The 25511-nt window shown below is 38.2% G+C and overlaps 4 protein-coding genes across 4 annotated transcripts; 1 reads left to right on the top strand and 3 right to left on the bottom strand.

Annotated features, from left to right (window-relative positions):
* Positions 1 to 930: 930 nt before the first annotated feature.
* On the bottom strand, positions 931 to 12025 carry LOC128357141 (embryonic polyadenylate-binding protein-like). The gene is made up of 15 exons (XM_053317389.1): positions 11928 to 12025; positions 10105 to 10308; positions 8774 to 8967; positions 7014 to 7129; positions 6211 to 6350; positions 6009 to 6103; positions 4856 to 4993; positions 4571 to 4666; positions 3771 to 4031; positions 3371 to 3458; positions 3128 to 3244; positions 2904 to 3040; positions 2314 to 2422; positions 2079 to 2209; positions 931 to 993 (listed from the first exon to the last, which is right to left on the bottom strand). The coding sequence occupies exons 2-15, from the start codon at positions 10295 to 10297 to the stop codon at positions 931 to 933; spliced, it is 1878 nt and encodes a 625-aa protein (XP_053173364.1). The 5' UTR covers positions 10298 to 10308; positions 11928 to 12025.
* A 643-nt stretch (positions 12026 to 12668) lies between these two features.
* Positions 12669 to 17108, bottom strand: LOC128356858 (14-3-3 protein beta/alpha-2). Its single transcript, XM_053317025.1, has 6 exons — positions 16996 to 17108; positions 15628 to 15929; positions 15349 to 15472; positions 14663 to 14826; positions 14359 to 14454; positions 12669 to 14267 (listed from the first exon to the last, which is right to left on the bottom strand). Exons 2-6 carry the CDS (start codon positions 15919 to 15921, stop codon positions 14211 to 14213), a joined length of 735 nt encoding a protein of 244 aa, XP_053173000.1. The 5' UTR covers positions 15922 to 15929; positions 16996 to 17108; the 3' UTR covers positions 12669 to 14210.
* Positions 17109 to 20128: 3020 nt separating this feature from the next.
* Positions 20129 to 22442, top strand: ognb (osteoglycin, paralog b). The gene is made up of 6 exons (XM_053317566.1): positions 20129 to 20331; positions 20430 to 20508; positions 20773 to 20937; positions 21029 to 21231; positions 21325 to 21417; positions 21522 to 22442. Exons 1-6 carry the CDS (start codon positions 20236 to 20238, stop codon positions 21690 to 21692), a joined length of 807 nt encoding a protein of 268 aa, XP_053173541.1. The 5' UTR covers positions 20129 to 20235; the 3' UTR covers positions 21693 to 22442.
* Positions 22417 to 24988, bottom strand: LOC128357255 (small integral membrane protein 4). The gene is made up of 2 exons (XM_053317565.1): positions 24709 to 24988; positions 22417 to 22555 (listed from the first exon to the last, which is right to left on the bottom strand). Exons 1-2 carry the CDS (start codon positions 24860 to 24862, stop codon positions 22464 to 22466), a joined length of 246 nt encoding a protein of 81 aa, XP_053173540.1. The 5' UTR covers positions 24863 to 24988; the 3' UTR covers positions 22417 to 22463.
* Positions 24989 to 25511: the final 523 nt, after the last annotated feature.

Below are 25511 nucleotides of genomic sequence, written 5' to 3'. Positions count from 1 at the left end.
ATGTGTGGATAGTTTGGAAAATATGACCTGACATGATCTGGAATATTTCTCTACATAATATTTGGAGAAGTTGAATTTCTTGATTAGGAGCTGGTGCAATCTTGCAAGGAAACTATACGTTTTTTGCTCCTATTGACATTTTTGAAGATATGTTGGAATGTACATTTAAAAGATAAAAAAATCACCAGCTAACAAAATAGGGAGCGATTTCAGACACGGCTGCTTCATCACTCAGGATGTCTTTAGCAGACTTCAGAGAATAATTCCAAGACATTCAACGTACCGTTCATCCTGTTAGAGCTGTTCATTTACCTTTCATGTTAAACAATTGACACAAGACAGGTTTGATGCATATATTGTAAACTTTATCTTTTAACAAAAGGTATTACAACAACAAAATGGCTTCACAAATTTCTTAACTGTCAATTGAATTTACATAGAACATTTTCTTTTTTTTTTTAATCTTTTTCCAAATTTTACTCTTTTTGTATTTTTTTTTTTTCTTCCTCCAGAAAGTCGTTGACATCTGGAAAAGATATGACATGGTTAAATCTTTTGTGGCAACTCAGCACACTTTCTATCAAACACAGCTGTACAGGACTTTTTTTTCTGAAATGGCAAATAGTGATTGTCAGGAAAACTCAATTTTACAACTTCTTTTGCTTTTGATGTTCCACTCGTCGATACTGTCAAACTGAATTTATTTTCCACTATTTAGATATTTTAAATACATCTTGCTTATTAGCATGTGTTAAGTTTCCACAATAAGACATTGATTAGAAGACGACACACACCTCTGTTGCTACTGAATAATTATAAACTGAGTATTGCACGCTATAGACACAGTGGCAGACTGTACACATCCTCCACTGCTGACAGAAAAAAATCCCTCAGAGGAAGAGAAGTTGTTGTTGACCTGAAAGGGGCTTTTCACTTTTTGGGAGAGCAATCCTTCGCCTGGTGAGCCTGCAGGACGGCAATCGCTTCATCCACCTGATCAAAAAGAGAGAGGGACAAAAATAAGAAAAAAACCCCCAACTGGGATCAACGGTCTCATTTATGTATAATTAAAAGAGAACGGTTTTAAAAAGTGCAAACAGTTTTCTTGGTAGATTCTTGTTTTTTCCACTAAATTGAGTCAGACACATTTGGGAAAACACAAAAAAAAATGTACGTTGTATTGTTGTTGCGTGTAGTAGTGGTTGGACAAAAAAAAATACCTCAAGGTCCACTTTCATGCTTTCTACAGAGCTTTCTATTGCACAGCCCTTTCTGTTAACACTTTAAATCCTGCTGCTTTGCATTTATGTACAGTACTGGGATTATAAAACAGTAACATAGTGTCAGCGATTTAAAATGTTTATTGATGTGTTTTAGTTATTTTATCACTAGTAGAATAAAATGTGGAGTATAAACAGATCATGAATGGCGACAAACCAAGTTGTAATAATGTAAAATATATCTACACTGGAGAAGTTCTATTTATTGACAACTACTGAACATTAATTAACAGGCCTCATATCTGTTTAAAACTACATTATAGGGTTTTATTAACTATTAATCAACTGTTTAAATACTGATTACTTTGCATCTGCTCAAAAGACAAGATATGGTTAAAAACTGTGGGAAAAGGCTAGTAAATAGACTGTAGTTTGACATGTACAAGCATTTTAAAATTTATTTAATAAAAAAATGTCAAGAATGAACTTTCATGCTCAACTTAAGTAAGTTTGAGGCCAACGCTTGTGGTTGTGCTGCAGCCCAAAGGAAGTTACTTTCCATTAACCTCACTGAGTGATGATTATTGTTGGACAAAATTATATTATAGGTTTAGTTGTGAAACTATTAGAAGGACTTGAACAGGAATAATGTAAATAGAAGTAGATTCTTTTTTAACATGTAGATCGCGTAAAACAGCTCACTTTAGTAAATTGCGGTAGATCCTGATCAATAAATAACAGACCTTATACTTAGAAAATGTTCACTACTTGACAAAACTATAAAGACAAAAAAAGTCTCAGTTTGCTTAGCAGCGGCCTGCAGAATTAAAAAAAAAAAAAAAGAACTTCACTACATGCCTTAGAGTGCAGTGATTCGGGCGAGTCCAGCATGTGTAGCAGCTCAGAGTTGTCGATCTCTAACAGCATTCCTGTGATCTTTCCAGCCAGGTTTGGGTGATGAGCGTGGATCAGCGGGTACAATCGCTCACCTGTGTATCACAGCAGAGACAAGATGATCAATAACAAACAGACAAGTTGTTGTCATCTATATTGCTGAGGGGGGAAAAAAAGGCAAAAGTGAGCGACGCCACACCGAGAAGCTGTTTCTGATCCATGAGTGGAGCTGCAGCCAACATGGAGGCGGTGAGTGGCTCATGGCCTTGAATATGCACTGGTGGCTCCATCGTAGGTGCAGGAATAACCTAAAATGATCAAACAGGACACAAACTTTCTGTCATATAATGATGAGCTTTCTTTTAAATACATTTTTACCAAATTTCACTTTGTATTTCATGGTAAAAATGTATCAACATCAACTGAGGTTACACAAGAAATAAGAAGATATTGATTAGACACATTTGATTTTGTGTGACAAAGTGGATGGATGGTCAAATCTGTTTCTTTAGAATTTGAGCCACAATTTGAAAGTTTTTGCCATCATGAACTTCTTTACATTGCAGAGAAATTGGCATTCTGCAGGCGAGATGTAAACGCACTGAGGATGGAGGCAGGACATCAACATGTTCAGACCTCTAGGATACAAAGAAGGCGTCTGAATTTAAACATAACCTTAGTTTACAAGTGTACACCTTTATACTGAACTTTATGGCTTTTTGGGTTTGGCAGCTGTTCCCTGTCTTGGCTGTGTATCAGAATGAGATAAAACAGTACAAACATCAGCACCTGTAGTCTTGTCATGGGTGCAGGCACAGTGATGACCTGCTGCGGGTTCCTCACTGCAGATGAGTATTTATACTGACCACTTCTGGTCATACCAGGCACGTCAGTGCGCCCTCCTACAGTCTGAGTCCCGATGTTATCTGAATAAAAGACATTCGATGTGATACTCCAGCATATTTTAGAAGGGGGAGGTTTGTCCTGTTGTCAGTACAAATTGAGGCACTTACTTGTCTTATGTGATGAACTTATGATGCGTGGAGCCTGGGTGGATGCCTGTCTGACTGTAGCAATGGGAGTGGTGGCACGTCGAGGAACAGAACTGCCATACTGGTTTGAGTACGGGCCTAAAAGGACAAACATGGGCAACTTGTTATGGACAATACAAATGACTATATACAAATTGCATGTTTACAGCAAATACATATTGACTGCATACATCTATAAGATCGAAAAATAAGTTATTCATTCACCCTGTGGTCTGGGTGCTTGTCCCGTCCAACAAGGCACCGGTCTCATGTTGCTGACAGCAGTGTGGTTGTAGTAAGAGCGAGTGGGAGGCTGAAAGATAAATGTAAGCATTAACTGTATGGTGTTCAATTTTCAGGGTTTTCTAATTACTGGCTGATGATGATTGACAAGCAGACTGAACAGGTAATATGAAGACCTGTCAATAAAGCAAGGTGCCAGATTAGAATTCCAGTGAAATATGTTTATGGCAGACATATCAAAAGAGGTCATCATCACATCAGTAAGTTGGGATGCAGCTGACCAAACATTTACTATACGCAATGTGAGACAACACTAAGTAAAGACGGCAACACAATCAAAACCAAAACGTCCTCTCCTCTGCCAGCGTTCAGACCTGCATACCTGTGGCACACTCATGTAGTACGCAGCCTGGTGGTACGAGTCAATGATCGGACTTCCCATGGTCCTCAAGGTTGCCAGTCTCTGCATGTACTTATTGGTTAGGATGGCTTTACGCTCCTCCCTCCGCTGAGCCAGAGCCACGTACAGCGGCTTGGTTGCAACAATTCTTCCATTCATTTCAGTGACTGCTTTTGTTGCTTCCTCGGGTGAAGAGAAACAGACAAAGCCGAAGCCTTTGCTCTGCGAGCCATCTGTCATGACCTGCGGGAAACAAAGGAGCCCCAGTTCAGAAACGTTAAAGATAATTGACACCGAGGCAGCCAACGGGGTCAGAGTTTAAGTTCTGTGTCCTGGGCTCAGTTATATTAGACTACTGTAATGTCTATCAGAGTCATTGATGACCTTTAAAAAGGGTTAAACGAGTTGTTTGGCTCCACAATCACCTCTAATTTGACCATTTCCAAAGAGATGATTTGGCAGCTTATGTACAAACAAAGCTATTGTTCAATCAGCTAACAAACACGTTAATGAGTTAGCGCAATGTATGGAGGCTCAATCAAAACCTCAAGCATAACAACTTGCAAATGGACAAGAAACTTTAGATCATTTTGTCCAGTTTATGTATGTGTTTTTACTCACTGATTATGAAGTGAGATGGTTTGAGAAGTTCACATCATATTTGAATGATTTTTCCCTCCTCTATGAAAACTTGTTTCTACTCAGTAACACTGCAGCTGGTTCAAATAAACCAGAGCTGCTGTTTTCTGAGGGAGGAAGAAGAGGAACACTCATGACGATACCTTAGCACTCGTGATAGTGCCGTAGGGGGCAAACTCCTTCCGCAGTCTCTCGTCATCTATGGTGTCGTCCAAGTTCTTCACGTAGAGATTCACTCCCTGGACTCAGAAAGAGAAAGAAATGATTCTTAACTGTTCTGTCAGTCAAAACGATCAACAGACAAGCTTCAATTACCAAACCTCCGACCCACAAAAACAAATCACCATATAAATACAGATCAGTAACTATGAAAGTCATTAAATCATCTTCAAATTCAATGCAAATATATGAATGTAATGAAGCATCACCTGATAGCGCTGGATGCGGTCCTGTTTGATCTGGTCAAACTTGCGCTTCAGCTCTCCTTGGCGCTCCAGCCGCTTCTGAGCTCGTCCCACATAGATCATTTTCCCATTGATCTCTTTTCCGTTCATGTCATCGACTGCCTGGAAACACACGAGTGTGAGATCATCGACACGCTGTGTTAACAGGAGAAAGTCACACGATCCTCATAATTTTAGGTAGTTTACACATTTTTGATTAAGACTTAAAACAGATTTTTTCGTAACATCAAAGCGATGATCCGGCGTAATTTCAGCCTAACGTCATGTGCACCATCGCGCGATGCACCAAATGAAAATAAACGGATGAGGCGCTGTTTAGAGAGACCTCATGGTGCATATGACGCTCACTTTAAATCAAATTATTGTGATGTGTCCACTTGTTTTCAACCTGTTTTTTCCTAATTCTGCCCAAATTGCAGCATGAATGAGAAAGAAAACCTGTTGAAGCATGTACAGCCTCACCCAGTTTAGTTTTCTCTAAAGATGTGCACAGCTGCTACACAAAATGAAACAAACTCTCTGCTGTGTGTGCTATAGTCATTCATTTAGTGTGTGTGTGTTTCTCTCTACCTGATCTGTATGTTGGTGGAAAGGAGCACATTTAAGTGTGTTTGTGGGATGCAATAATGTTCAGGTCTGTTCGATGCTCTCCACAAAGTCAAAAATCAAGACCAAAATCAGAGCTACAAGGGGATTAAACTCTTGATTTGCACTCATCAGGAGGACAGACATACAACTCCAGTGGGACGTTGATTAGAAAATTATTAAAATCGACAGAAATTAAATTGTCAGAAATTTTACCTGCAATTGTTTTGATACTATTATTTGATGCTTTTTTGATGTCATATGAATATTTTGGAATTGTGAATATTTGGTTGAACAAAACACCACTTTTGACATTTTATGGACTAAACAAATAAACACGAATGCTAATTCTTTTCTGTCCTGACAAGTGCATCAGCGCTGCAAGTTTGTTTTGTCTTTGCCAATTCACTAAAATGAGACCAACTTAAAATAATAAGATGGTGCTGCAGCTCCATCCTTAATGTCAAAATACTTCACTGCTGCTGTTCACAACATCCAAACTGAGTGAAAACTTCACACACACACGCGCTACCTTCTGAGCATCCTCATGGTTAGCGTAGTTTACGAAGCCAAATCCACGTGAACGGCCCCTCTCGTCCTTCATCACTCGCACACTCAGAGTCCTCCCTGAGAGCATGAGAACAACTGTCTGACAATCTCATATGCAAAGAGATGTTTACATAAACTGACTACTTTACCAATTTGTAAAAATAATTGAGAATATTTCCTCTTACCAAATACAGAGAAGACTTCTTTGAGTTTGTCGTCAGAGTAGTCGTCACCAAAGTTCTTAATGTAGACGTTGGTGAACTTCATAGCTTTGGTGCCGAATTCCACCTCTCGCTCCTTGCGGGACTTAAAGTGGCCAACAAAACTGCAGACGTCATTGCACCCGTCGCCAAGAGGAAAATAATGTAGTAAAGTAGTAAAAGAAAGTAAGTTACAGACTTTACTGTCCACGGTACAGAAAATTGGCTTTGGCTTCACCACAGACCATCAAAGACAAAAATACACAAATTAAAACTTTAAGGCACAAAAAGACTCAGGAATGTAAATATGTCAATATTGTTCATACCAGATCACAACATTAATATAATATGGGAATGCTTTACCTCTCCTTCCATTGCAAATTATATTAAGTACACTGTATTCATACATCCTTGTGAGCTTGTTTTGTGCAATGTTGTCACCTGTTTGTCCCTAAAATTACAAACACACACAAAGACAACAAACCTAGACGTGGATCCTACCAATTCACTGACCTACGTATGGTGAACTGACATTTTTCCCCCAGGAAATGGCCCTCTGGGTTGACAATGCCAGATGTCAACTGTTTATCTGTCTCTTGACTGTGCAAAAAACATAACATGTGAAAGTCATCTGCCTTCAACAGAGTCATCAGTAGTGAATATAGTAAACATACACATATAATCTGCACTACTCTTTGCCTCACCTCACATTGCACTTTGTTTAAAGCATTGTTTGGCCATTGTGTGGAAAAGCTAACTGGTCAAATCAAAGTATTTTGTTTACTCACACTTTCCTGTCATTCAGCAGCATCCCATTCATGGTATCAATGGCCCGGTTTGCAGCCTCATGAGTCTCAAAGTGGACAAAGCCATAGCCTTTGGATCCTTTGTCATCACAAACAACCTATAAAGACAAACGCTTTAGATCATACTGTACTTTCACTGCAAAAACCTTACTTGCATTCAAGGTTAAAGTGGCAGTGAGAGTTTTCCTGCACATAAACACACTGTGTGTGTAGCCTTGTGTTCTAACTAATGTGTGAATCGATTTTCTTCTTCATGAAATAACTGATTTAAAATGCAATCATCTTCTCTACCTTTGCTGATGCATTTCTGTGTTTCATTGTGCATTAAGAACAGTTCACACCAAAGATTCAGGACCAGACGGGTTGAAACTTGCAACTACTACGCCTACCTGCAAAACTGATTTACACCAATGCCACAAGACGAGACGGTGCATCATCTCCATTACAACGACTTTCTGTAAAGTAGCGCTTTTCAGGCTTTTTTGGTAGCTTGATATAATTTGTAGCGTCTTAAAATGCGAATGATACTTGCTACAGTTACATTTCTAGTATTGATGAAACCGTGAAAACATGACTAAAACAAACTAAACAGAAGGCCAAGGTTCTCTTCTGTCCAAAACTGCCATTTTAACCAGCTGACAGTTTGCCGACTTGGTACAAGCTGATTGGCTATTGTAACATGCTATATGCCTTATACTTTAAAACCAGCCACTGGTGATCAGAGAAATTCATTTTAAAATTTTGCATAAGATTTATCCTTGTAACATAATCATTTCCAAATTTGCTGATATAGATTTGAAATGTACCTTCTGTAATACTGACCCAGAGACTATCTTACATTTGTTTTATCACTGCCCATCCTCATCTGCGTTTTGGAGTGATATGGAGAATTTTGTATACAACAAAACTGGACTTTCTATAACCAGTATGCCTAAACATATTATCCGATTGTGTGTTTGTTCAATTTTCAATAAAACTTTGTTTGAAAAAAAAAAAAAAAAAACAGCCACTGGTGACATGACAAATTGAGTAACAGTCGACGCCATCAGCCGGCTTCAGTAAAGCTGAGAGGCCAGTTCACACCGCTACAACTTTCTAAAGTGGTTTTGTCTTGTTGTGAAACTTTGGCCTGAAGATCAGTGAGTGTAGTAGCGTGAAGTGATTGGTAGGTCATCATCGCTTCGCCCACATGTGTGCACAACCAAAAACGGGGATCCACAGTTGACCAAAGTGCTGAACAAGCTTAAAATACCTAAACATATAAATAAATAGAAAAATAAATAGACATAATTAAAGAATTGCTACACAATATAAGAGCAAGTCAAAGAAGAGGCTGGTCTTCAGCAGCAACTTTAACATCTCTAGGATCTTAGCAGTACTTATATGAATAGTTAAGCTGTTCCAGAGATTAGGGGCTCAGTCTTGCTACTTGTATAAAAAGAGGCTCACCTGTGTGGTCCATCACAGTTTGCTGCGTTAATCATTTTTTATGTGTTTTTGAAAACATTTGCCATATAGGGCTAAACTGCTAAATAAAATGTCCAGCTCTAACCTTATATACAAATCATACTCTCACAACATCGTATGTAGAAGAAATATCAGCTTAATATTACTATATAGTGTAAAAGCAAAGTTGTCTAGGATCATAGAGCTTTGACAACCATGCAACAGTCAAACAGATGATGATGGCGATGTTGATGATGATGATGATGATAATGATGATGAAGAGGATGCAGGCTTACCTTGCAGGACAAAATATTCCCGAAGGCTGAGAAGGTATCATACAGGGCCTTGTTGTCAATAGACTCGTCCATGTTCTTGATGAAGATGTTACCCACGCCAGACTTCCTAAGTCCGGGGTCACGCTGAGACCACATTATTCTGATAGGCCGACCCTTGATAACATCGTAGTTCATTGTATCCAGGGCACACTCCGCTTAAACAACAGGAAAATTGGTTTTTAAAAAAAAACAACATCTCATTGCCAAGAGTCAATCTTCGTTAAAACAATACATCTCTATTTACTACATTTTCAATATGTGTCATTTAGCACCACAGTTCTTTATAATGCTGAACTTAGTGACAGCTCCATGGAGGATTGAACTTCTGCTTTAAGTTGAGTTTAGTGTGTTCTTGATGATTAAAAGTTGTGCTACTCAGAGCTCCACCCATAAGCTAAAACAATGAGTCAGATTTATCGCAGGGTGGAGGATATCAGGTGAATTCCAGTTTGACTTCACCATCATCATGCTGTCAAATACTGTTTATTTCCCCCAATTTAAATTGTTATGCAAGCTGTTCATTAATTTGCAGCTTCATCCTCAGACTATAATGACAACATTTCCTTTATTTTATGGTATATTATTTATTTTTATTTTATTTTAGACTCTAAAGTGTGTCTTCTTTTTGGTCACATATCAAACGTTGTTCCTTTACGTCTCTAGACAAAAGGAAAGTCTCATTTCTGTATTTTAAATCATTATTGTTGATCCTTGGTGAGTGATATTTTCCTGCACAGAAGGTTATTCCAGTGTGTTACAACACATTTCATTGCACCTGCCAAGCAAAATCAACTTCATACATCAATCACACTTACCAAGGAACTTGGAAAAACAATGTCTGTGTTTTTCCATTTTCCAGCAGCGATAAAAACTGCATGTAAGGATATGTTCACAAAGTGTGTCTAAAGTCAGGTGCCCAAATAAACACTGAAAGAGATTTTCCTCCATGAATAATCATTACTTCTGTTCATACTGGCTAAAAAGATACCCTTAAAATGCTAAATAGTTATGGGGACCAAAGTGTATCCATGCAGACATTTTGTGTGAAATGCATTCAAAAGTATTTCTGCAGTGTGCGTTAGTCATAGTAAGAGGGATATCTGTCTTTTTAGCATAAAAGTCCCTTCTTTGCATTTCCTCTGATGTTCAGCTGTGGTGGAAGTAACAAAAAAGAGGGATTCTGGCCCTAAAAAGACTCAAAGACTGAAAGATATCTACTTGATTTGACTAATTTGACTGAAGCTTTATAATAGCTTTAGGTGAGGTGAATTTGCCCAAGGTGGATACTTTACCATCAGCTGGTTGCTGGAAGTTTATGTAGGCATATCCCAGAGATCTGCGAGTGATAATGTCACGGCACACACGGATTGACATGATTGGCCCAGCAGGAGAGAACTTCTGGTAGAGCATGGCCTCCGTAACATCAGGATGCAGGTCGCCTACATACAAAGAGGCGAGGGGGTAGGCTGGTCCACTGCTGTTCATCTTTGTAACAGCTGGTTCAAGACAGAGGAAGAAACGTTGTGGAGTGTTGGATTTAGAGTCAATTAATGATTGGTCAATCAACAGAAGATTAATCAACAACTAGTTTGATGACTGATTCATTGTTTTGAATTCACAGATTCCAGCTTCTTAAATGTGAATATGTCCCGTTTCTTTAGTCTTCCACGATGTAAACTAAATATCTTTGGGTTGTGGACTGTTGCTTGTGACAAAACAAGACATTTGTGGATGTTATCTTGGACTGTAGGAAAGAGTGATTGAATCAAGAAAATAAACAACAACTGAATTGATAATGAAACATTTTTGTTAGTTGTAGCCCTCATCGGACTGTTTTTTTGAAGTTGATATTAATACACCAAGGTTTAGCCAATGCACACTTACAAAACAACCCTTCAGTTGACCTGACAGAGAAATGCTGATTTGACTCTATGGCCACACTAACATTAGAAACACATTTCACAATTTCCTAAATTTGTCCTAAATGTGCTTAGAAGGCTGCAGGCCTGTTCATCTGTTAGGTGAGAGTTTAAACCTGTCCACCCCATTTCTATTTATTTAGTTCTAATGCGGGTAGACAAAATATTGAAAATATGAAATGCAATAAAAATTAGGATTACAACTAAAAATTATTTTCAGTATCGATTAATCTTGATTATTTTCCAGATTTATTAGTTGTGTGATCTATAAAAAGTCAGAAAATGTCAAAAAAAAAAAAAAAAAAAAAAAAGTTGATCACTGCTTCCCAAAGCCCAAGATGAAATCCTCAAATGTCTAGTTTTTTTTTTACTACATCGGTCCACAACCAAAACATATTGAGTTTATTGTCAGAGAAGACTCAATAAACCACAAAATATTCATATTTGATCTAAAGCTGGAATCGGATAATTTGGCCTTTCAATGCAATAAACAAAGATTCAAAATGATTGATAATCAAAATGTTTGGCGATTAAATTGGAAGTCTTCAACTAATCGACTAATCTTTGCATCCCTAAATAAACTTTAGCACCACCACCAGTTGTCTCCAAAATGAGCACAAAGTTGAATAAACACATCTTTAGTACAGTTTCAAAAGTTGTTTGAGATAAACAAATATCACAGCTGCTGAATGTGCTTCATAAAACTACACAGGCCTGGAGAAAAATACAAAGCATTGCAAGTTGTTCTAATTATTATTTTTATTATATTATCTACTATTCTAATATTTTCTCAATCGATTAGTCACTGTTTATAAAATGTAAGACTTTCTGTAGATGGACTAATTGCTGCATCTTTATATTATATTATATTATCTCTTTTTTTAATTAGCTATAAAGTCAAAAGAAAAGAAAAAGTGTGACAAAATAAATTTAACTTCTTCCATTAGCCAAAGTTTGACATCCACTTCAAATTACTTCACAACTACAAAAAATTTAGTTCAAAATCCAACTTAAAAAACATTAGCTGCCATGTTCCCAAAAACAAACAAAAAAACCCCATCAAGGGCTAGCTAAAGTTGGCTAAATTCTAAATTTGCATATTCTATTTGAGCACTTTATACTAAAATTAGAAGGTGAAACAATTTAATTTCAATCAAACAAAGCCGATCCAAATCACCTGCATTGGTGTTACTCACAGTTTTTTTTAACTAGCCGAGGCGTCTGAGTTTCGGTGTGATTTTGAGTGTTAGCAGATCTGAACACAGGTCACACTTCACACATGGGCGGGAGGTTGTTTTCGTTTAATTAGAACCGTGGAACACCTGCAGCTCTCCTCCGCGTAGTTCTATTTCAATTATAACTGTGAGGAGGCTGTGAGAGAAGCCTGGCGTGACGCTCCGCGAGGAAAACTAGTTCTCGCTCAACATGGGGTTAAAATGAATTTAATACATTTTTTTTTAATTATTACTGACATATAAAATCAAAGTACACCCACACTTTATCCCCAAACCTCTGCTGTATCTTTAAAACGTCTTGCCACGTTAACTAAACCATATTAAATAAAGCAATCCCTTATGAATAAAAATGAAGACGTAATTTGCCTGTTATCTTAAACGAAACTTTATTTCACTGAATGGTCTTTGACACTTTCCTATTTTCTTACATGTATAGTGAAACTAGAATGGTTTTTAAGATACATAAACACAAAGCTAGAATTACACCAACCATTGTTTATCTCCATTTTCGTCATTTGCTTTTTTAGAGCTACTCTAAAATTTTCACAACCACGTGTGTGCACTGGGTAATAGACTGTTACAGAAGCAATTTTTTTTTTCTTTTAGCCATAAGACTTGTCAGTAAAAACAAAGCAAGTAGATACCTGATATACAGACAGGCTTCGTTCCACATTCACTAACTGCATTTTTCATCAAGCATAATAATAAACTGACATTTTTTATTATTTTTTTCAACAGAATATTATTTCAATTCATCGGAGCATTGTCAGAGTAAACAGACTGTCAGCTATAATGTGGAATGGTGTCTTCAACTACAATATGTGGAATGTAGTGGTGATAAACATGGTATTGTGACACTGAGCTTCTTTCAAAACTAAAAAAAGAAGAAAAAAAAGGGGTCTTCTTCCAATTGCAACTTCAAAAAAAACAACACCTGATTTCTGAGGCGATCATTCACGTCGGCCATCTTTAAGAGCAGCAGAGTGACGCACCTTTAAGTCAAAAACTGAAGTCAGGTTAAACCAATTTTAAAAGTTTATCTGGTCTAACTCATTCTATTTTTTGAGACAAGCAAATGCGGCCACCTAAAAATGAAAAATAGAGGCTGCAAGAGAAAGCCAGGCACAATTTTTTTTTTCCTTTTTTTTTTCTTTTTTTTAGGGGGAGAAAACAACCGCTTTTAAGAGGGATATTTTGCAAGCAGGGTTGATACAGTGTGGTAAGACATTTTCAATTAACATCAATAAAAGGTTACTTTTAGGTTTTACATACAGATGATAGTCAATCTTGCAAAAAACATGGAACCACAGTTACGCACATACAATTTTCATTGTACTGAGATCAAGCAGCACCTGAACAGTGAGTAAAACTATAAAGACAAACCATACTTAGTTCCAAGAAAGAAAAAAAAAAAACCAAAAAAAGGAGCACTGCCTTTTCGTAAGCCTAATAATGTGGAATGTCTTATGTCTGAACAAATCTAACATGACAATTTAAGGGGTCCCTTAAAACTTTTAAAACTGTGAATTTGTGAACATGATCAAGGAGCATTACACCAAGATGTCAGTGTCACAATACAGCCTGCCTCCTTTCTGTATGAGCCCACAGCAGAATTGCAGTTAGTTGAATATAGGATTGAACGTGTTTTCTGGAAAAGTCAAAACACAAAACTGCTTTTGGGGGGTTTGTGAAGCGAATGGAACACCTACCATCACAGTGTTTGGTGGAAATCAACTGCCAGTTTAATTACCATACAATAAAACCTGTAAATATCATGAGGAATCACAAATAAGAAAAGTAACCAAAAAAAAAGGGGGGGGTGAAAAATGCACAACAAACTAGCTGGGACAAAGGAATTTGGAAGGACGATTAGAATTCACAACACCCCCCTCCCCCCCGAGACCACACATACACGCACACACACATTATATCTTTCACATCCATTCGCACGTGCTCACTCGTCACCGTACAAACGAGCAGACATACACACAAAGCCAACAAAAAAAACAACAGCAACATGGACTCACTAATCAATACAACATGTTTCCACAAAGTGACTGAATTTGCTAACAACTGAAAATTACCGTCACCTCACAGTGAACTGAGAGGGGTAAACTAGTTGGTCGGGAGCAATTCAGGCTGCTTGTCATACAGAAGAGGGAGGGGCTGATGGAGTGGAGGGGGATGTATATAAGCTGTCTGTGTTTAAGATAAGAGTGTAGGTGGATTAACAGTGCAATTCCATTAGTTTTCCCCTTCTCCAGTCTCTCCCTCATCTCCCTGGTTTTCTGATGTCCACAGCTGGGAACAGAAAAAGAACAATGTTACAATTTGCTGTGAATTATACATCAGGATTAATCAGAAGTGAAACCGCATTCAGCTTTCAACTCACAGTCAGGTTGTCCCTTAGTAGTTGCATGATCAGGGTGCTGTCTTTGTAAGAATCCTCGTTCAAAGTGTCAAGTTCAGCGATGGCTTCATCAAATGCCTGAAATACAGAGATTAAAATTAATTCAAAAGCCTCTTTTAAACAAAGTTTGGGAGTGACTAGGCAAAATAAATACAAATATTTAAACTAATCAGCACTAAAAAATAAAAATGCCATTGTATGTGATGCCTTGTTTAGTCAACTCTTGAAAAATATGATTTCCTTTTTGAAAGGTTTCAAAACTACGCCTGTAGGTTTCAGTTCATACCGTCTTAGCCAGGCTGCAGGCCTTGTCCGGGTTGTTGAGGATTTCATAGAAGAAGACTGAGAAGTTGAGGGCCAGGCCAAGCCTGATGGGGTGTGTTGGCTGCATCTCCCCCTTGCTAATGTCAAAAGCTTGTTGGTACGCCTGCTGGGAGTTGTCCACTGTATCTGTAGACAAAGTAACATGGACAAAAAAATATTATAAAGCAGTATTACATTATTTTTTTGGCCATTTGACATATGACCTTGTGTTGAAATGGCAAACATGTTAGCTAAAAGTTGTCTATTACATGTTGAACAGATGCAGATAGACACTAGCAACAATTTGAAGTCATGTTTGTGTTCACTTGGCAAATGTTAAGGCTGATGTTCACTCCACTTTTAGTGTTCCTTAGGTGTAGACTTTGTGTGTGTTCTGTTTGGCATATAGCCTACAGTCTGTATGTAAAAGATAACAAAGTTGATGAGTGGTGAGTGAATAAAATGCTATGTGGAGCTACATATAGCTGAAAGGAACCGCAGTCCGGGGATCATTCTCAGTGGGATTGTCCTGATGAGGAACCCCTTAACATGCCATAAAGATATTTTTACCCATTGTTATAAGAAAAAAAAAAAGATTAGTGAAACTTATATCACTATGTGTCATACCCTGTCATACACTTTGGCAGAAATGGCAATATTCTCACTTACCCTTCTTAGCATCCCCAGATGCAACCTCAGACAGGTATCTATAATAGTCGCCTTTCATTTTCAGGTAGAACACCTTGCTTTCAGCAGCAGATGCATTGGTAATGAGATACTTGTCCAGTAGCCCCTGAAAAAATAATTTAGTTTGTCAGTGTTGTGAAAATCAGGCAATATTACACATGTACACTATCTTCACAGGTGTATCAAGAACCACTGTTAACAACCCAAGAATAAAAAAATTAAATAAAAGGATAAATAAATAAATAAATCAGAAACCCTTACAAGCACATCATGGCAGATTTCCTGCAGCTCAGATTCAATCTTCTCCCGGTATTCACGAGCCATCTGCTGTTTTTTGTCATTACCCTCAGTCTTCTGCTCGATGCTGGAGATGACGCGCCAGGATGAGCGGCGTGCTCCTACCACATTCTTGTAGGCAACAGAGAGAAGGTTGCGCTCCTCATTTGACAGCTCTGCACCTTGCTCTGTCACCGACTTCATGGCTGCGGCCATGTCATCATAGCGCTCAGCCTGCTCGGCAAGCTTGGCCTTCTGTACCAGGTCGTTCTTATCCATTTTCTAGACTGAGAAAGAGAGAGAGAAAAAAAGAGTTAAATTAGATAAAGTGATTGTATTTTGTGATTGGTCAAAATACAAGGAAGAATGTTTCACAGTTGTCCTTACGTTCTCTATTTTTTACTTGGTGGTCTGAATTATGTGTTGAGAACTTTATTTTTTGCTTTGACACACCAGGCATTTAATGCAAGCAAACCACTGCATTCAAATGGAAGTGAGGAGGAAGCATTTCACACTGGGCCCCTTGGCAAGTGGGTCAACCATACACTTGTTAAGGTTAGCTGCTAGCTAACAGACAGTGTCCTCCAATCCTGCCTCGTCCATTTACCTATTACACCTATTTGTGTCTTAACAGATCTGAATCCAGTTCATTATCAGTCTCCGTGACGGGAAATATAACATGCAGAGCAGGTTTTTACCGACAGGTTTAACATCAAGTTTCAATCGACACTTGCTCCAGCAGCCGAAGCCTCCCCGGGTCTCTCTGATAATATCACACAATTTACTCATTAAAATGCGACATCTCTGATTTATTATCATCATCATGTTATATTCGCACTGACGCTGGTAACTTAACTGGATTAGATAACGTTTCTGGTGCTAATCTGTCGTATTCATGATAACGCAAAGCTAGTGCAGAGAGGCTAGCGGTGAGTTAGCTGCCGTTGTCTTAATGCACCGCTATCTGTCCCGCTTGCTTAGGCCAGCGACGTTCATTTAAAAAAACACGGGCGTCTAGGGTGTTGGCAACCGACAGATGGCATTTTTAAAATCACAAACAGAGCACAAAATCAGTCACTGTGGTGTTTTACAGTCGCGTTTAATTCATTTTGAGCAGCGCTAGCACGGCCCGCCCAGCCTGCCGAGCCCGTCGGAACAAAGTGTCATGGAAGCCGTCGGCTAGCTCGCAGGCTAACTTAGCCGCTACATGCTAGTTAGCCTGCTCCGTTAGCATGATGGCTGCTCGAGAGGATCCGACCGGACACGATGAAAGCAGCGCGTTTACCGTTGACACACGGGAGGAAATCTGGTTCGAGAGTGCACTAATCATAAGCATGAGGTTGTTATACTTACAATATTGACGACGTTTAGTGCTGCTTTTTTTTCTTTCTCGCTCGCTCTCTGGACGATTCAGCCTCCGTCCTCCGTCTCGCTCAGCGTCTCGTTCAGGGCAGTACCACTTCCGCTACACTGGCACTTGTATTTCCTCTTTTTCCCACCACATCTGCCTTACGTAATGCAACCACTGCTAAAAAACACACTAAATAAGACCATTCATTGTCCAAGAAACTGTTGTACATTTATTTTGGCATTGCCCATTTGTGAAGATGTTCTGACCAAAACCTTTGTGATTTTATTGTTGAAAATAATGATGAAAGTTTTAATTTAATTTGGAAGAATGTGCTGTTTGGTCTCATGGAAAGTAACACACAGAACATACATCTTATTATTATAATGGCCAAATTCCATATCCATAAATGTACATTTACAGGTAAGACACCATGCTTTATTGCATTTAGCAATGAGATCAAACAATTCATTCATTCAATTAAATCCTCCCTAAAACCAAAAGCAATTAAAACTGTAACACATTGTGCTATGTTAAAAATCTTTATATAAATAACCACCCCCTAGTGTTCATTTCTAGTTGTAATATGTACATTTTCTTTACATATATATTTACTTTTCTTTATATTTGTTATATGTTCCCAGAATGTATATGGTTTTGTGCGTTGTGTAAACTGTTTTGTTTTACACCAGGACTCTGGAATAAAAGGGGATTGTTTCTTCACACCAAAGGGTGTAATACTATACTGTAAAAAAACAACAACAGATTTTTAGTGGATTAACTTTACCAGGGAAATTTCACATCCATAGATCCAATTTGTCCTTTGAATTTTTCATGATTGATGAATATTACTACATACTTGTACTTAAATGTTAACAAATGTGTACATGCAGTGAGTATGATCCAAGAGTTGTTGTTTTTATAGATTTTATTAATGAGTTTTGCATTTGCACAACATGGAGGACAAAACAGACAGAGCGACACAACAAAACATAACACACTCAATAATGGAGAAAAACAAACAAACAAAAGAAAACAGAAAGCACACTGTCAGCTCACAGTAAAAATGCACATGCATGTCAATCCATGCAATTACTAAAATGTCCCTAGGTGAATTGAGAGTCAGGGGTTGAGTCAATGTAACTAAGACAGAGAGGTCAAGGAAGGTCAGGAAAAAAAAACTTAACCAAGCGGATTACAGTACATTACAATACAATGCAATTCAGCATAATACAATATAGTCCAATTGAATTAGGTCCCAGTGAGACACTTCTCATTCCTAATATGGTCAATAAAGGGTCCCCAGACCTCAAGAAACTTGGGGTGGGAATTAGACAAGGTGTACCGTATTTCTTCAAGGTACAGACAGGAGACCATGTCATTCAGCCATTTTTTAAAGCAAGGAGGGGAGAAATATCATTTTATTGTCTATCTATTCTTCCTTTTATTGTCATTACTTTGACCTTTTGCCACGTTACCATGTTGACAGTATCAACAAACTGACAGTGAAGTCATTATCTCTATTTTATTACGATGCCTAATTTTTTTTCTGTTATTGTGTTGATGTCTCATGTGAATGGTTGCATCACATTTTCATAGTGCTGTGGGGTTGTAAAACGGTCTTTATCACCTACATATTAAAAACATCCCTGGTGTTGGGTACATGAGGATTTTAAATCAAAGTGGGCAGTATTAGATCAAAGACTCCGTATACACTTTGCTGCTGACTTCAGAGTCTGTCAATGCAACAGGGTCATCTGGGGCTTCCTGTTTTAGTAACTCAGACTAAAAGATTAGATTAGAATACTAGATTAGATTTTTGGATTTTTTAAAAGATGCTAATCAATACTTGAAACCAGATTGGTTTCTGTAATCAATAATTTAGCTTGCAGCACAAGCAATAGAAAAAGAATAAAACATAAAACAGTAAAACTTCTTTAAACATTTTTTTCAGTGGGCATGGTTTGATTCATATATACAGTCACTTTCATTATCAATTAATCCGCTGATTATTTTTTCATTATTTGATGAATGTCAGAAAATGTTTCATCAGAATTCACAGTGGTGTGTGCTAATGATTTGTTTTGTTTGTTCAAAGCATTATATATTAATATTCAATGTGAAATTAAATAGAAAAAAGCAGCAAATCAAATCAGAGATGTCTGTTATTTGTGCTTCATAAAAGACTTAAACTATTAATTGACCAACAAAATTGTGAAAATATCAATGAATCTACATTTTCAGAGTGAGTGACTGAAGGTGATTCTTCACAACAAGCAGGGTAGTGCTGGTAGTTGTATTAGGTCTCTCTGAAGTTATATTTAATCCAGTACTTTACAATTTACTTGTACTCAATTTGTGTATTTTCATGTCCTACTCAAATACTTTTTAAATAATAATAATATAATTGTAATAATAATATTGTGCTATTTACTCCACTGCATTTAGAACCTGTGGTTACTTTCAGAATCAGTTTATAAAACATGAGTCATTGTTATAGAATTGACTGAGCAACAGTACTGAAAGTCACTAGCTCCACCTCGACCAGATACAACATTCAAATACTGCTCACTGAATGAATACTTTTACTTTTGATACTGGGTTACTGTTGAATGATTTCTGTCCATAAATGAACAAATCATGGTATTAATCAATCAGCATTTGAACTCAAGTGTTGCGTTTAAAAAGGGACATTTTTAAAATAGTTTTCTCTTTCCTGTTCAGTGCTTGCTTTGGCAATTCTCAGGAATTAAAGCAAGAAAAAATGTGTGAGCTCGAAAAGCTGCCCAAGAGGAAATGTGTACAACATATTAAATTAAGTATAATATGAATTTAAAACTGCTTATGCCTGAAATCAGGCATGGTGCCTGAGAACTTTAATCCCTGAATCCCTTTTCTTATTAAATCTAAATTAAATTTAAAAGTAGTGTCCATTAGGTTGACTCTGTGATTTGCCACTTTGTGCTCAATATGTACCACTTGCTGTCAACTGTCACTGTTTCTCTTTCATTCTCACTGTTTCTGGAAAAAATAACACAGTAATACTGTTGTCTTAAGGAGTCATCCTAACCACTGAGAGCGACACAAACACAGCATGCATTGAGTTAAAGTTTGTTTCCTTTTCTTACTGGACAGTATACTGGCAGCTTAATAAAAGCTGGATGGAAAATTTTCCTGCTCACATGTACCTCAGGTCCAAGCCTTAGCAGACAGCACTTTCTTCTCTCCCAAGCAACACAGACACAATGATGAAATTAGGGACTTTGATTTTCACGTCTGTTATGCTCCCGTGGATCCTGTCCTCTGCAGCAAAGGATGAATACATGGAAGCAAGAAGACAGGTAAAAACATCTTTTGGGGTTTATGCACTGCATTAATGAGCGAGTGGAAGAAACAAAGTGGAGTTATTATGACGATTTTTTTTTTTTTTTTTTAACAGAAGGATGAGGTAAGCTACCCAGACTATGACATCCCTCAAGATTCAGACAGTGACCCAGCAGCAGCCCCAAAAGCTGAAGGTAAGGTTTGTATAAATAGATAAATAGTTTTCAACAACTGTTTCAAAGCTGATTATGCAACACTTGCTGAGGCATTCTTCCACATTTTTGTGAATGTAGCTAAAGCCTGGATTATGTAATAACAGGGCTGATCAAGTGTCCTCATTTAAACTGTGTGTAGAGCATTTTAAGCTGCACAGTTACATTGCTCAGACCAATTAGCTGACTCAAAAACAACAATCTGTGAAAACAATTTAATGGAAAAACTTCTTCTTTTTTTTGCAGAATTGCCAACATGTCTACTGTGTGTCTGCCTCAGTGGATCTGTTTACTGTGAGGAGGTGTCCCCCGAAATGTCAGCTGTCCCAGCACTGCCGAAGGAAACAGCATATCTCTATGCACGTTTCAACAAAATCACAAAAATTACCAACAGTGACTTTGCAGACATGGGTAAATAAATAAAAATGAGTATTCAGCCAGTCCTCTTCTCCAGTGAATGTCTTCTTTCCATGCTTTCTCACCTTTTTTCTCCCCTCCATAGCCACATTAAGAAGAATTGACCTCACTGGGAATCTCATCGGTGTGATAGAAGATGGAGCTTTTTCAAGACTTCCCAATCTGGAGGAGCTCACCCTTGCGGAAAACAGACTGACGAAGCTTCCCCCACTTCCCATCAATCTAGTATCACTCAATGCCAACTTCAACAAGCTGACAACCCAGGGCGTAAAGGGGAATGCTTTTAAAGTAAGTAGCAAGTGAGTCCACTAATCTTGTGTTGAATATTGACATTATGTACTTTAAATGTTGAACCTAACCTAAGAGGTGTCCTTGTTGCAGAAACTCACAAAACTAGAGTACCTTTACCTCGGAAACAATGAGCTGACAGCAGTGCCCCATCTTCCAGAGTCTCTTTGCATTGTGCACCTGCATGTAAGTTAACCTATAAGAAGCTCATGTAGAGGTTGCTCTGTACTCTAGCTACACAATGGGCCAAATTTAGTGTCCTTAAAATCGGTCTCCCATGTCTCCTGCAGCACAACAAGATCGCAAAAATAACAGATGAGACGTTCTGCAAAGGTAACACCAGTTACTACATCCGGACCAAAATGGATGAGGTGAGACTGGATGGGAACCCTGTCATGCTGTCAAAGTATCCCAACGGCTTCATCTGTCTGCACTTTCTCCCTATCGGATGGTACAACTGAAAACAACCAAAGCATGCTTCTTTTTTTTTTGACATATGTAAACCTTCAGGGGAAGTTCTGTGTAAACTGAGTGAGTGTAAGATGCAGATACAGATGGTAAAAAAATCTCAAAATATAGTTCATAAGTTACATTTTTATATACTCAATAAATCAGTTGTACAGTTTGAGTCTTTAAACGTTTCAACAGTGAATCTCATGCAGCTTAACTGTTTTTTATAATCAGATAAAATTTACAGCAGAGTGAGATTTAGCCAAGGGAGGGAAAAAAAAGAGCTTGTGGTTTTTGTTTCTTATCGGTGCTATCTGCCAACATTAAAGACATCTGTGCGGAATCATCCAAGATATCTTAAAATATCAAGACGCTTTTTTTTGTCATTTTTCTGTTTTGTTACATTTTGGCTGAGAGGTGGTTTTTTTGTCTTTGTAGGTGCAAAGCAGTGTCTTAGACTCAAATAAATAGTGAGAACTTGGTATGGTTATTATGCAGAAATGAGACTGCCATTTTCAGCCTTGATCTCACACCAGTGCTATTATTACTGCTAATGTTTCTTAAGCTGAAGACCATATTAACAATAAAACCTGCATGTTGGAAGTGATTTCTCCATCAGACTTTCATACTTTACTCCTCAAAAATGTTCAAAATTGTGACATTGTTGTAACTGAATAGCACACTGTAAGGTCCATTCCAGCTGGAAACAATCAAGGCGGGAAGAGTCCAAGAATGTGTCCTTAGACGAAACACGTGGAGTCCACATCGAATCAGACCACCGATCACTTGGCTGCAGGCTCGTTAAGAACGATCAAACCGTCTGCTAACTTCTGCTGGTACTCCCGCTCTGACCGCTTTCTTCTGTAGACATCATCTGGAAAGAAAATGACAGAAATGAGAGACTTGAAATGAGACAGTTGTAGTAACAGACAGTTTTTAAAGGTGCAGGTGTTATTAATAACATTAACGAGTGTCCCTGCAAAGCCAAGATAGTGTGACAGTGAGCCAGCAATAACAATGCCAGGACCCTGAAACCAACACAGCCAAATAAAAGTCTCCCACTGTTCATTTTATTATTTATACCTGTGCTTTAACACTGCAACGTCTCAATACTGTTTCAGTGGAAATGGCCCGTTACTTATAGTAAAGACTTCTGGAAATATCATGAATGACAGCCAAACCGTTTGCCACTACAAAGGATGCAGAATGTGATAAGGAAACTACTTACAAGCTGAGGAAGGAAACTGGAAATTAGAGTCTGTTGTCTAAAAAAGAAAATATTTTCTGTATCCTCAAGTGGCCTCAGGATTTTAAAAAAACATGCAGGCCTTTTTTTTTTTAATGAGAGAGGAGTCTATTTCTCCTGATACTCCACATTTGAAGTAAAGCAGGCTGGGTTGGGTAAAACAATAGAAACACTCAATGCCTCTTTTTCTTTTAGATCTTTTAAGTGATTATGTGGAATATCTTCTCTTCAAAAGGTATAATTAGATACGTCAATACTTAACAACAACAATGTGTGATGCAGAGATGGAAAATACATTTACATACATGCTTCTACTCCACTACCTTTCAGAGGGAAATATTTTACAATTTTTATTTATAGAGCTGACATGATTAGTCGACGGGTAGAAAGATAACCAGAAAGTTATTTTAAATGGCCAAATGTCAAACTTTCTCTAGTTCCAGCTTCTCAAATGTGAGTGTTTCCTTGCTTTTATTATATATCAAACTAAATATCACTGGATTTTAAACTGTCAGTCAGGCAACACAAAAAAATGGTGCTTTAGGAAATTTGTGATGGCCTAATAGTAAGGCTGCAATTAACAGTTACTTTCATTTTTGATTAATCTGACAATTATTTTCTTTTATTTTTGCATTTTTCTTAATCAAATGTTTAGTCTTGTTTTATCTAAAGACCAGTACATACAATCTAAGATATTCAATTAACTGTACATAAAGAAAAAAAGAAAGAGAAGTATCTGAATATGTCTGCTAACACAGGTGAAATGTAACTAAAGGTCATCTATTGATTGTTATATTACATCTATTGTTTCTTTGAGACAATATGACTCACCTGTAAATTATATATGGTCTGGACTCACAGAAAGTTTCATCAATTAATCTACAGAGTCGTAGATATTTTATTGCACGTGTTACTCAGCTGTAAATCTGCATCTGACCCTCCTCACTGTCTGTACTCTGTGGACTTAAAATGTCTGTTTATGCTCTTTCTCTCATTTTTTCCATGTTTCCTAATGACAGTGGAGGAGAGGAAAGAGTGGAGGGGAGGAGAGGAATGCAGGAGAGGGGAGGAGAGAACAAGAGAGAGGAGAGGAGACGAAAAGGAGAGGAGATGAGAGGTGGGATGAGAGGAGAAATGAAAAGAGGAGAGAGAGGAAAGGAGAGGAGAGGGGGAGAGAGAAAAGAGGAAGTAGGAGGGGAGAAGGGAGAGGACAGGAAAGGAGGGATGAGAGAGGAGAGGAGAGGAGAGGAGAGAGAACAGGAGAGGAGGGAGAGGGAAGAGAGAAGGTGGGAGAGGAGAGGAAATAAGAGCAGAGAAGGGAGAGGGGAGGGATGAGAGGAGAGATGAAAAAGAAGAGGCGAGAGAGGGTAGGAGAGGAGAGGAGGTAGGAAGGAAGAAAGGGGAGGCAGACAAGGGAGAGGACAGGAGAGGAGTGGAGACAAGAGAAGAGAGGAGAGGACAGGAGATGAGAGGAGCAGTGTAGGAAACTTTGAGGACGAGTCCAGTCATAACAGTGGGAACACAGTAAACTCGTGGTAAACACATGTTGCAGTTTAACAGTGAGCGGTTTCTACATCATTTAAAAGTACATAAAACATCTTCCCAGAAATATTATATAAGTTCAGCTAGACACAAACCTGGCGACCTAACCCCCCGCTGTTAATGACAAGATGTTATTATCTTTGTTTGTTTTTTAACACTTAACTCATGACACACGGAGCCTAACAGATATGCTAGCTAAATTAGATAGAGATTAACTTAATTTGACATTTTACACTCACAGAAACTTTCTGGTCCTATCCTCACGTTGATCATGATCCACTCCATGACACCTCCGATGCAAAAGAAGATAGGTAGAAACCTGTACGTCCCAAAATGACGTTTACCCGGCACAAGGCTCAGCAAAAATCTCAAGTTTTGACTCCTCTGAAACATTCTGGATGAGGGACTTTTATAAGGTTAAATGTCGTCGACGGGCTCTCTACAATGCCACCGGGAGACTCTTGAGAACGGCTATTTCAACAATATTACACAAGCGTTGACATTTTTTACTTGTCCTTTTCAAACGTTACAAGTGCAAGGACAGTGAGAGGGTGCGCTCGTTTTTCAAACCTAGTATAAAGAAAGACGGGCGGAGTCGTCTGGAAGCTGGTGAAGAATGAGTCACAGCTCGACGTCGGAATTAAAAACGAACGCACCCAAGAACGGTATTGCGTAATATCCGGTTGTGATATGCGTGAGTATGGTTTATGTGGCGTTCGTGTGCTGTCGGGATAATAGGAAAAATGACTTCCCTAGTTCTTCAATCGGAACTGAATTGGATTGGTAAAGTACATTTTAGTCAATCTATTGGTTATCTTTGACTGTGTTGAATCACAAAAAATGGGACTAGCTTTAAAAATAGGGTTGAACTCAGATCACATACTTACAAAATTAAGGTTGGACAGGAATTATATCATAGAAAATGTGGTGATGGTGGCCTTGCATCCATAGAGTTTAATATTGGGATCTGTGAGGTCCCTCTCTCCATTTTTGCTCGGGTTTCCTAGTCCAGGAGCCAGTGGGTGGGATTAAAGAGGAAGTC

Source organism: Scomber japonicus, chromosome 4 (assembly GCF_027409825.1).
Source record: "Scomber japonicus isolate fScoJap1 chromosome 4, fScoJap1.pri, whole genome shotgun sequence".
In the NCBI taxonomy this organism is placed as follows: domain Eukaryota; kingdom Metazoa; phylum Chordata; class Actinopteri; order Scombriformes; family Scombridae; genus Scomber; species Scomber japonicus.
The sequence above is the reverse complement of the archived record's forward strand: the minus strand, read 5'-3'. Positions and strand labels throughout refer to the sequence as shown.

Bases quoted from the DNA above. Each gene is read 5' to 3' on its own strand.
- LOC128357141 (XM_053317389.1), bottom strand. From the start codon at position 10,297: ATGAACAGCAGTGGACCAGCCTACCCCCTCGCCTCTTTGTATGTAGGC. The intron at 8,968-10,104 runs GTAAAGTATCCA...CTGTTGTTTAAG, and splicing joins CTTCCAGCAACCAGCTGATG to CGGAGTGTGCCCTGGATACA. The intron at 3,041-3,127 runs GTAAGTGCCTCA...TCTTTTATTCAG, and splicing joins AAGTTCATCACATAAGACAA to ATAACATCGGGACTCAGACT.
- ognb (XM_053317566.1), top strand. From the start codon at position 20,236: ATGATGAAATTAGGGACTTTGATTTTCACGTCTGTTATGCTCCCGTGG. The intron at 20,509-20,772 runs GTAAGGTTTGTA...TTTTTTTTGCAG, and splicing joins AGCAGCCCCAAAAGCTGAAG to AATTGCCAACATGTCTACTG. The intron at 21,232-21,324 runs GTAAGTAGCAAG...TCCTTGTTGCAG, and splicing joins TAAAGGGGAATGCTTTTAAA to AAACTCACAAAACTAGAGTA.
- LOC128356858 (XM_053317025.1), bottom strand. From the start codon at position 15,921: ATGGATAAGAACGACCTGGTACAGAAGGCCAAGCTTGCCGAGCAGGCT. The intron at 15,473-15,627 runs GTAAGGGTTTCT...TTATTTTTTCAG, and splicing joins AAATCTGCCATGATGTGCTT to GGGCTACTGGACAAGTATCT. The intron at 14,268-14,358 runs GTGAGTTGAAAG...TTCTGTTCCCAG, and splicing joins TACTAAGGGACAACCTGACT to CTGTGGACATCAGAAAACCA.
- LOC128357255 (XM_053317565.1), bottom strand. From the start codon at position 24,862: ATGTTTCAGAGGAGTCAAAACTTGAGATTTTTGCTGAGCCTTGTGCCG. The intron at 22,556-24,708 runs GTGAGTGTAAAA...TTTTCTTTCCAG, and splicing joins GATAGGACCAGAAAGTTTCT to ATGATGTCTACAGAAGAAAG.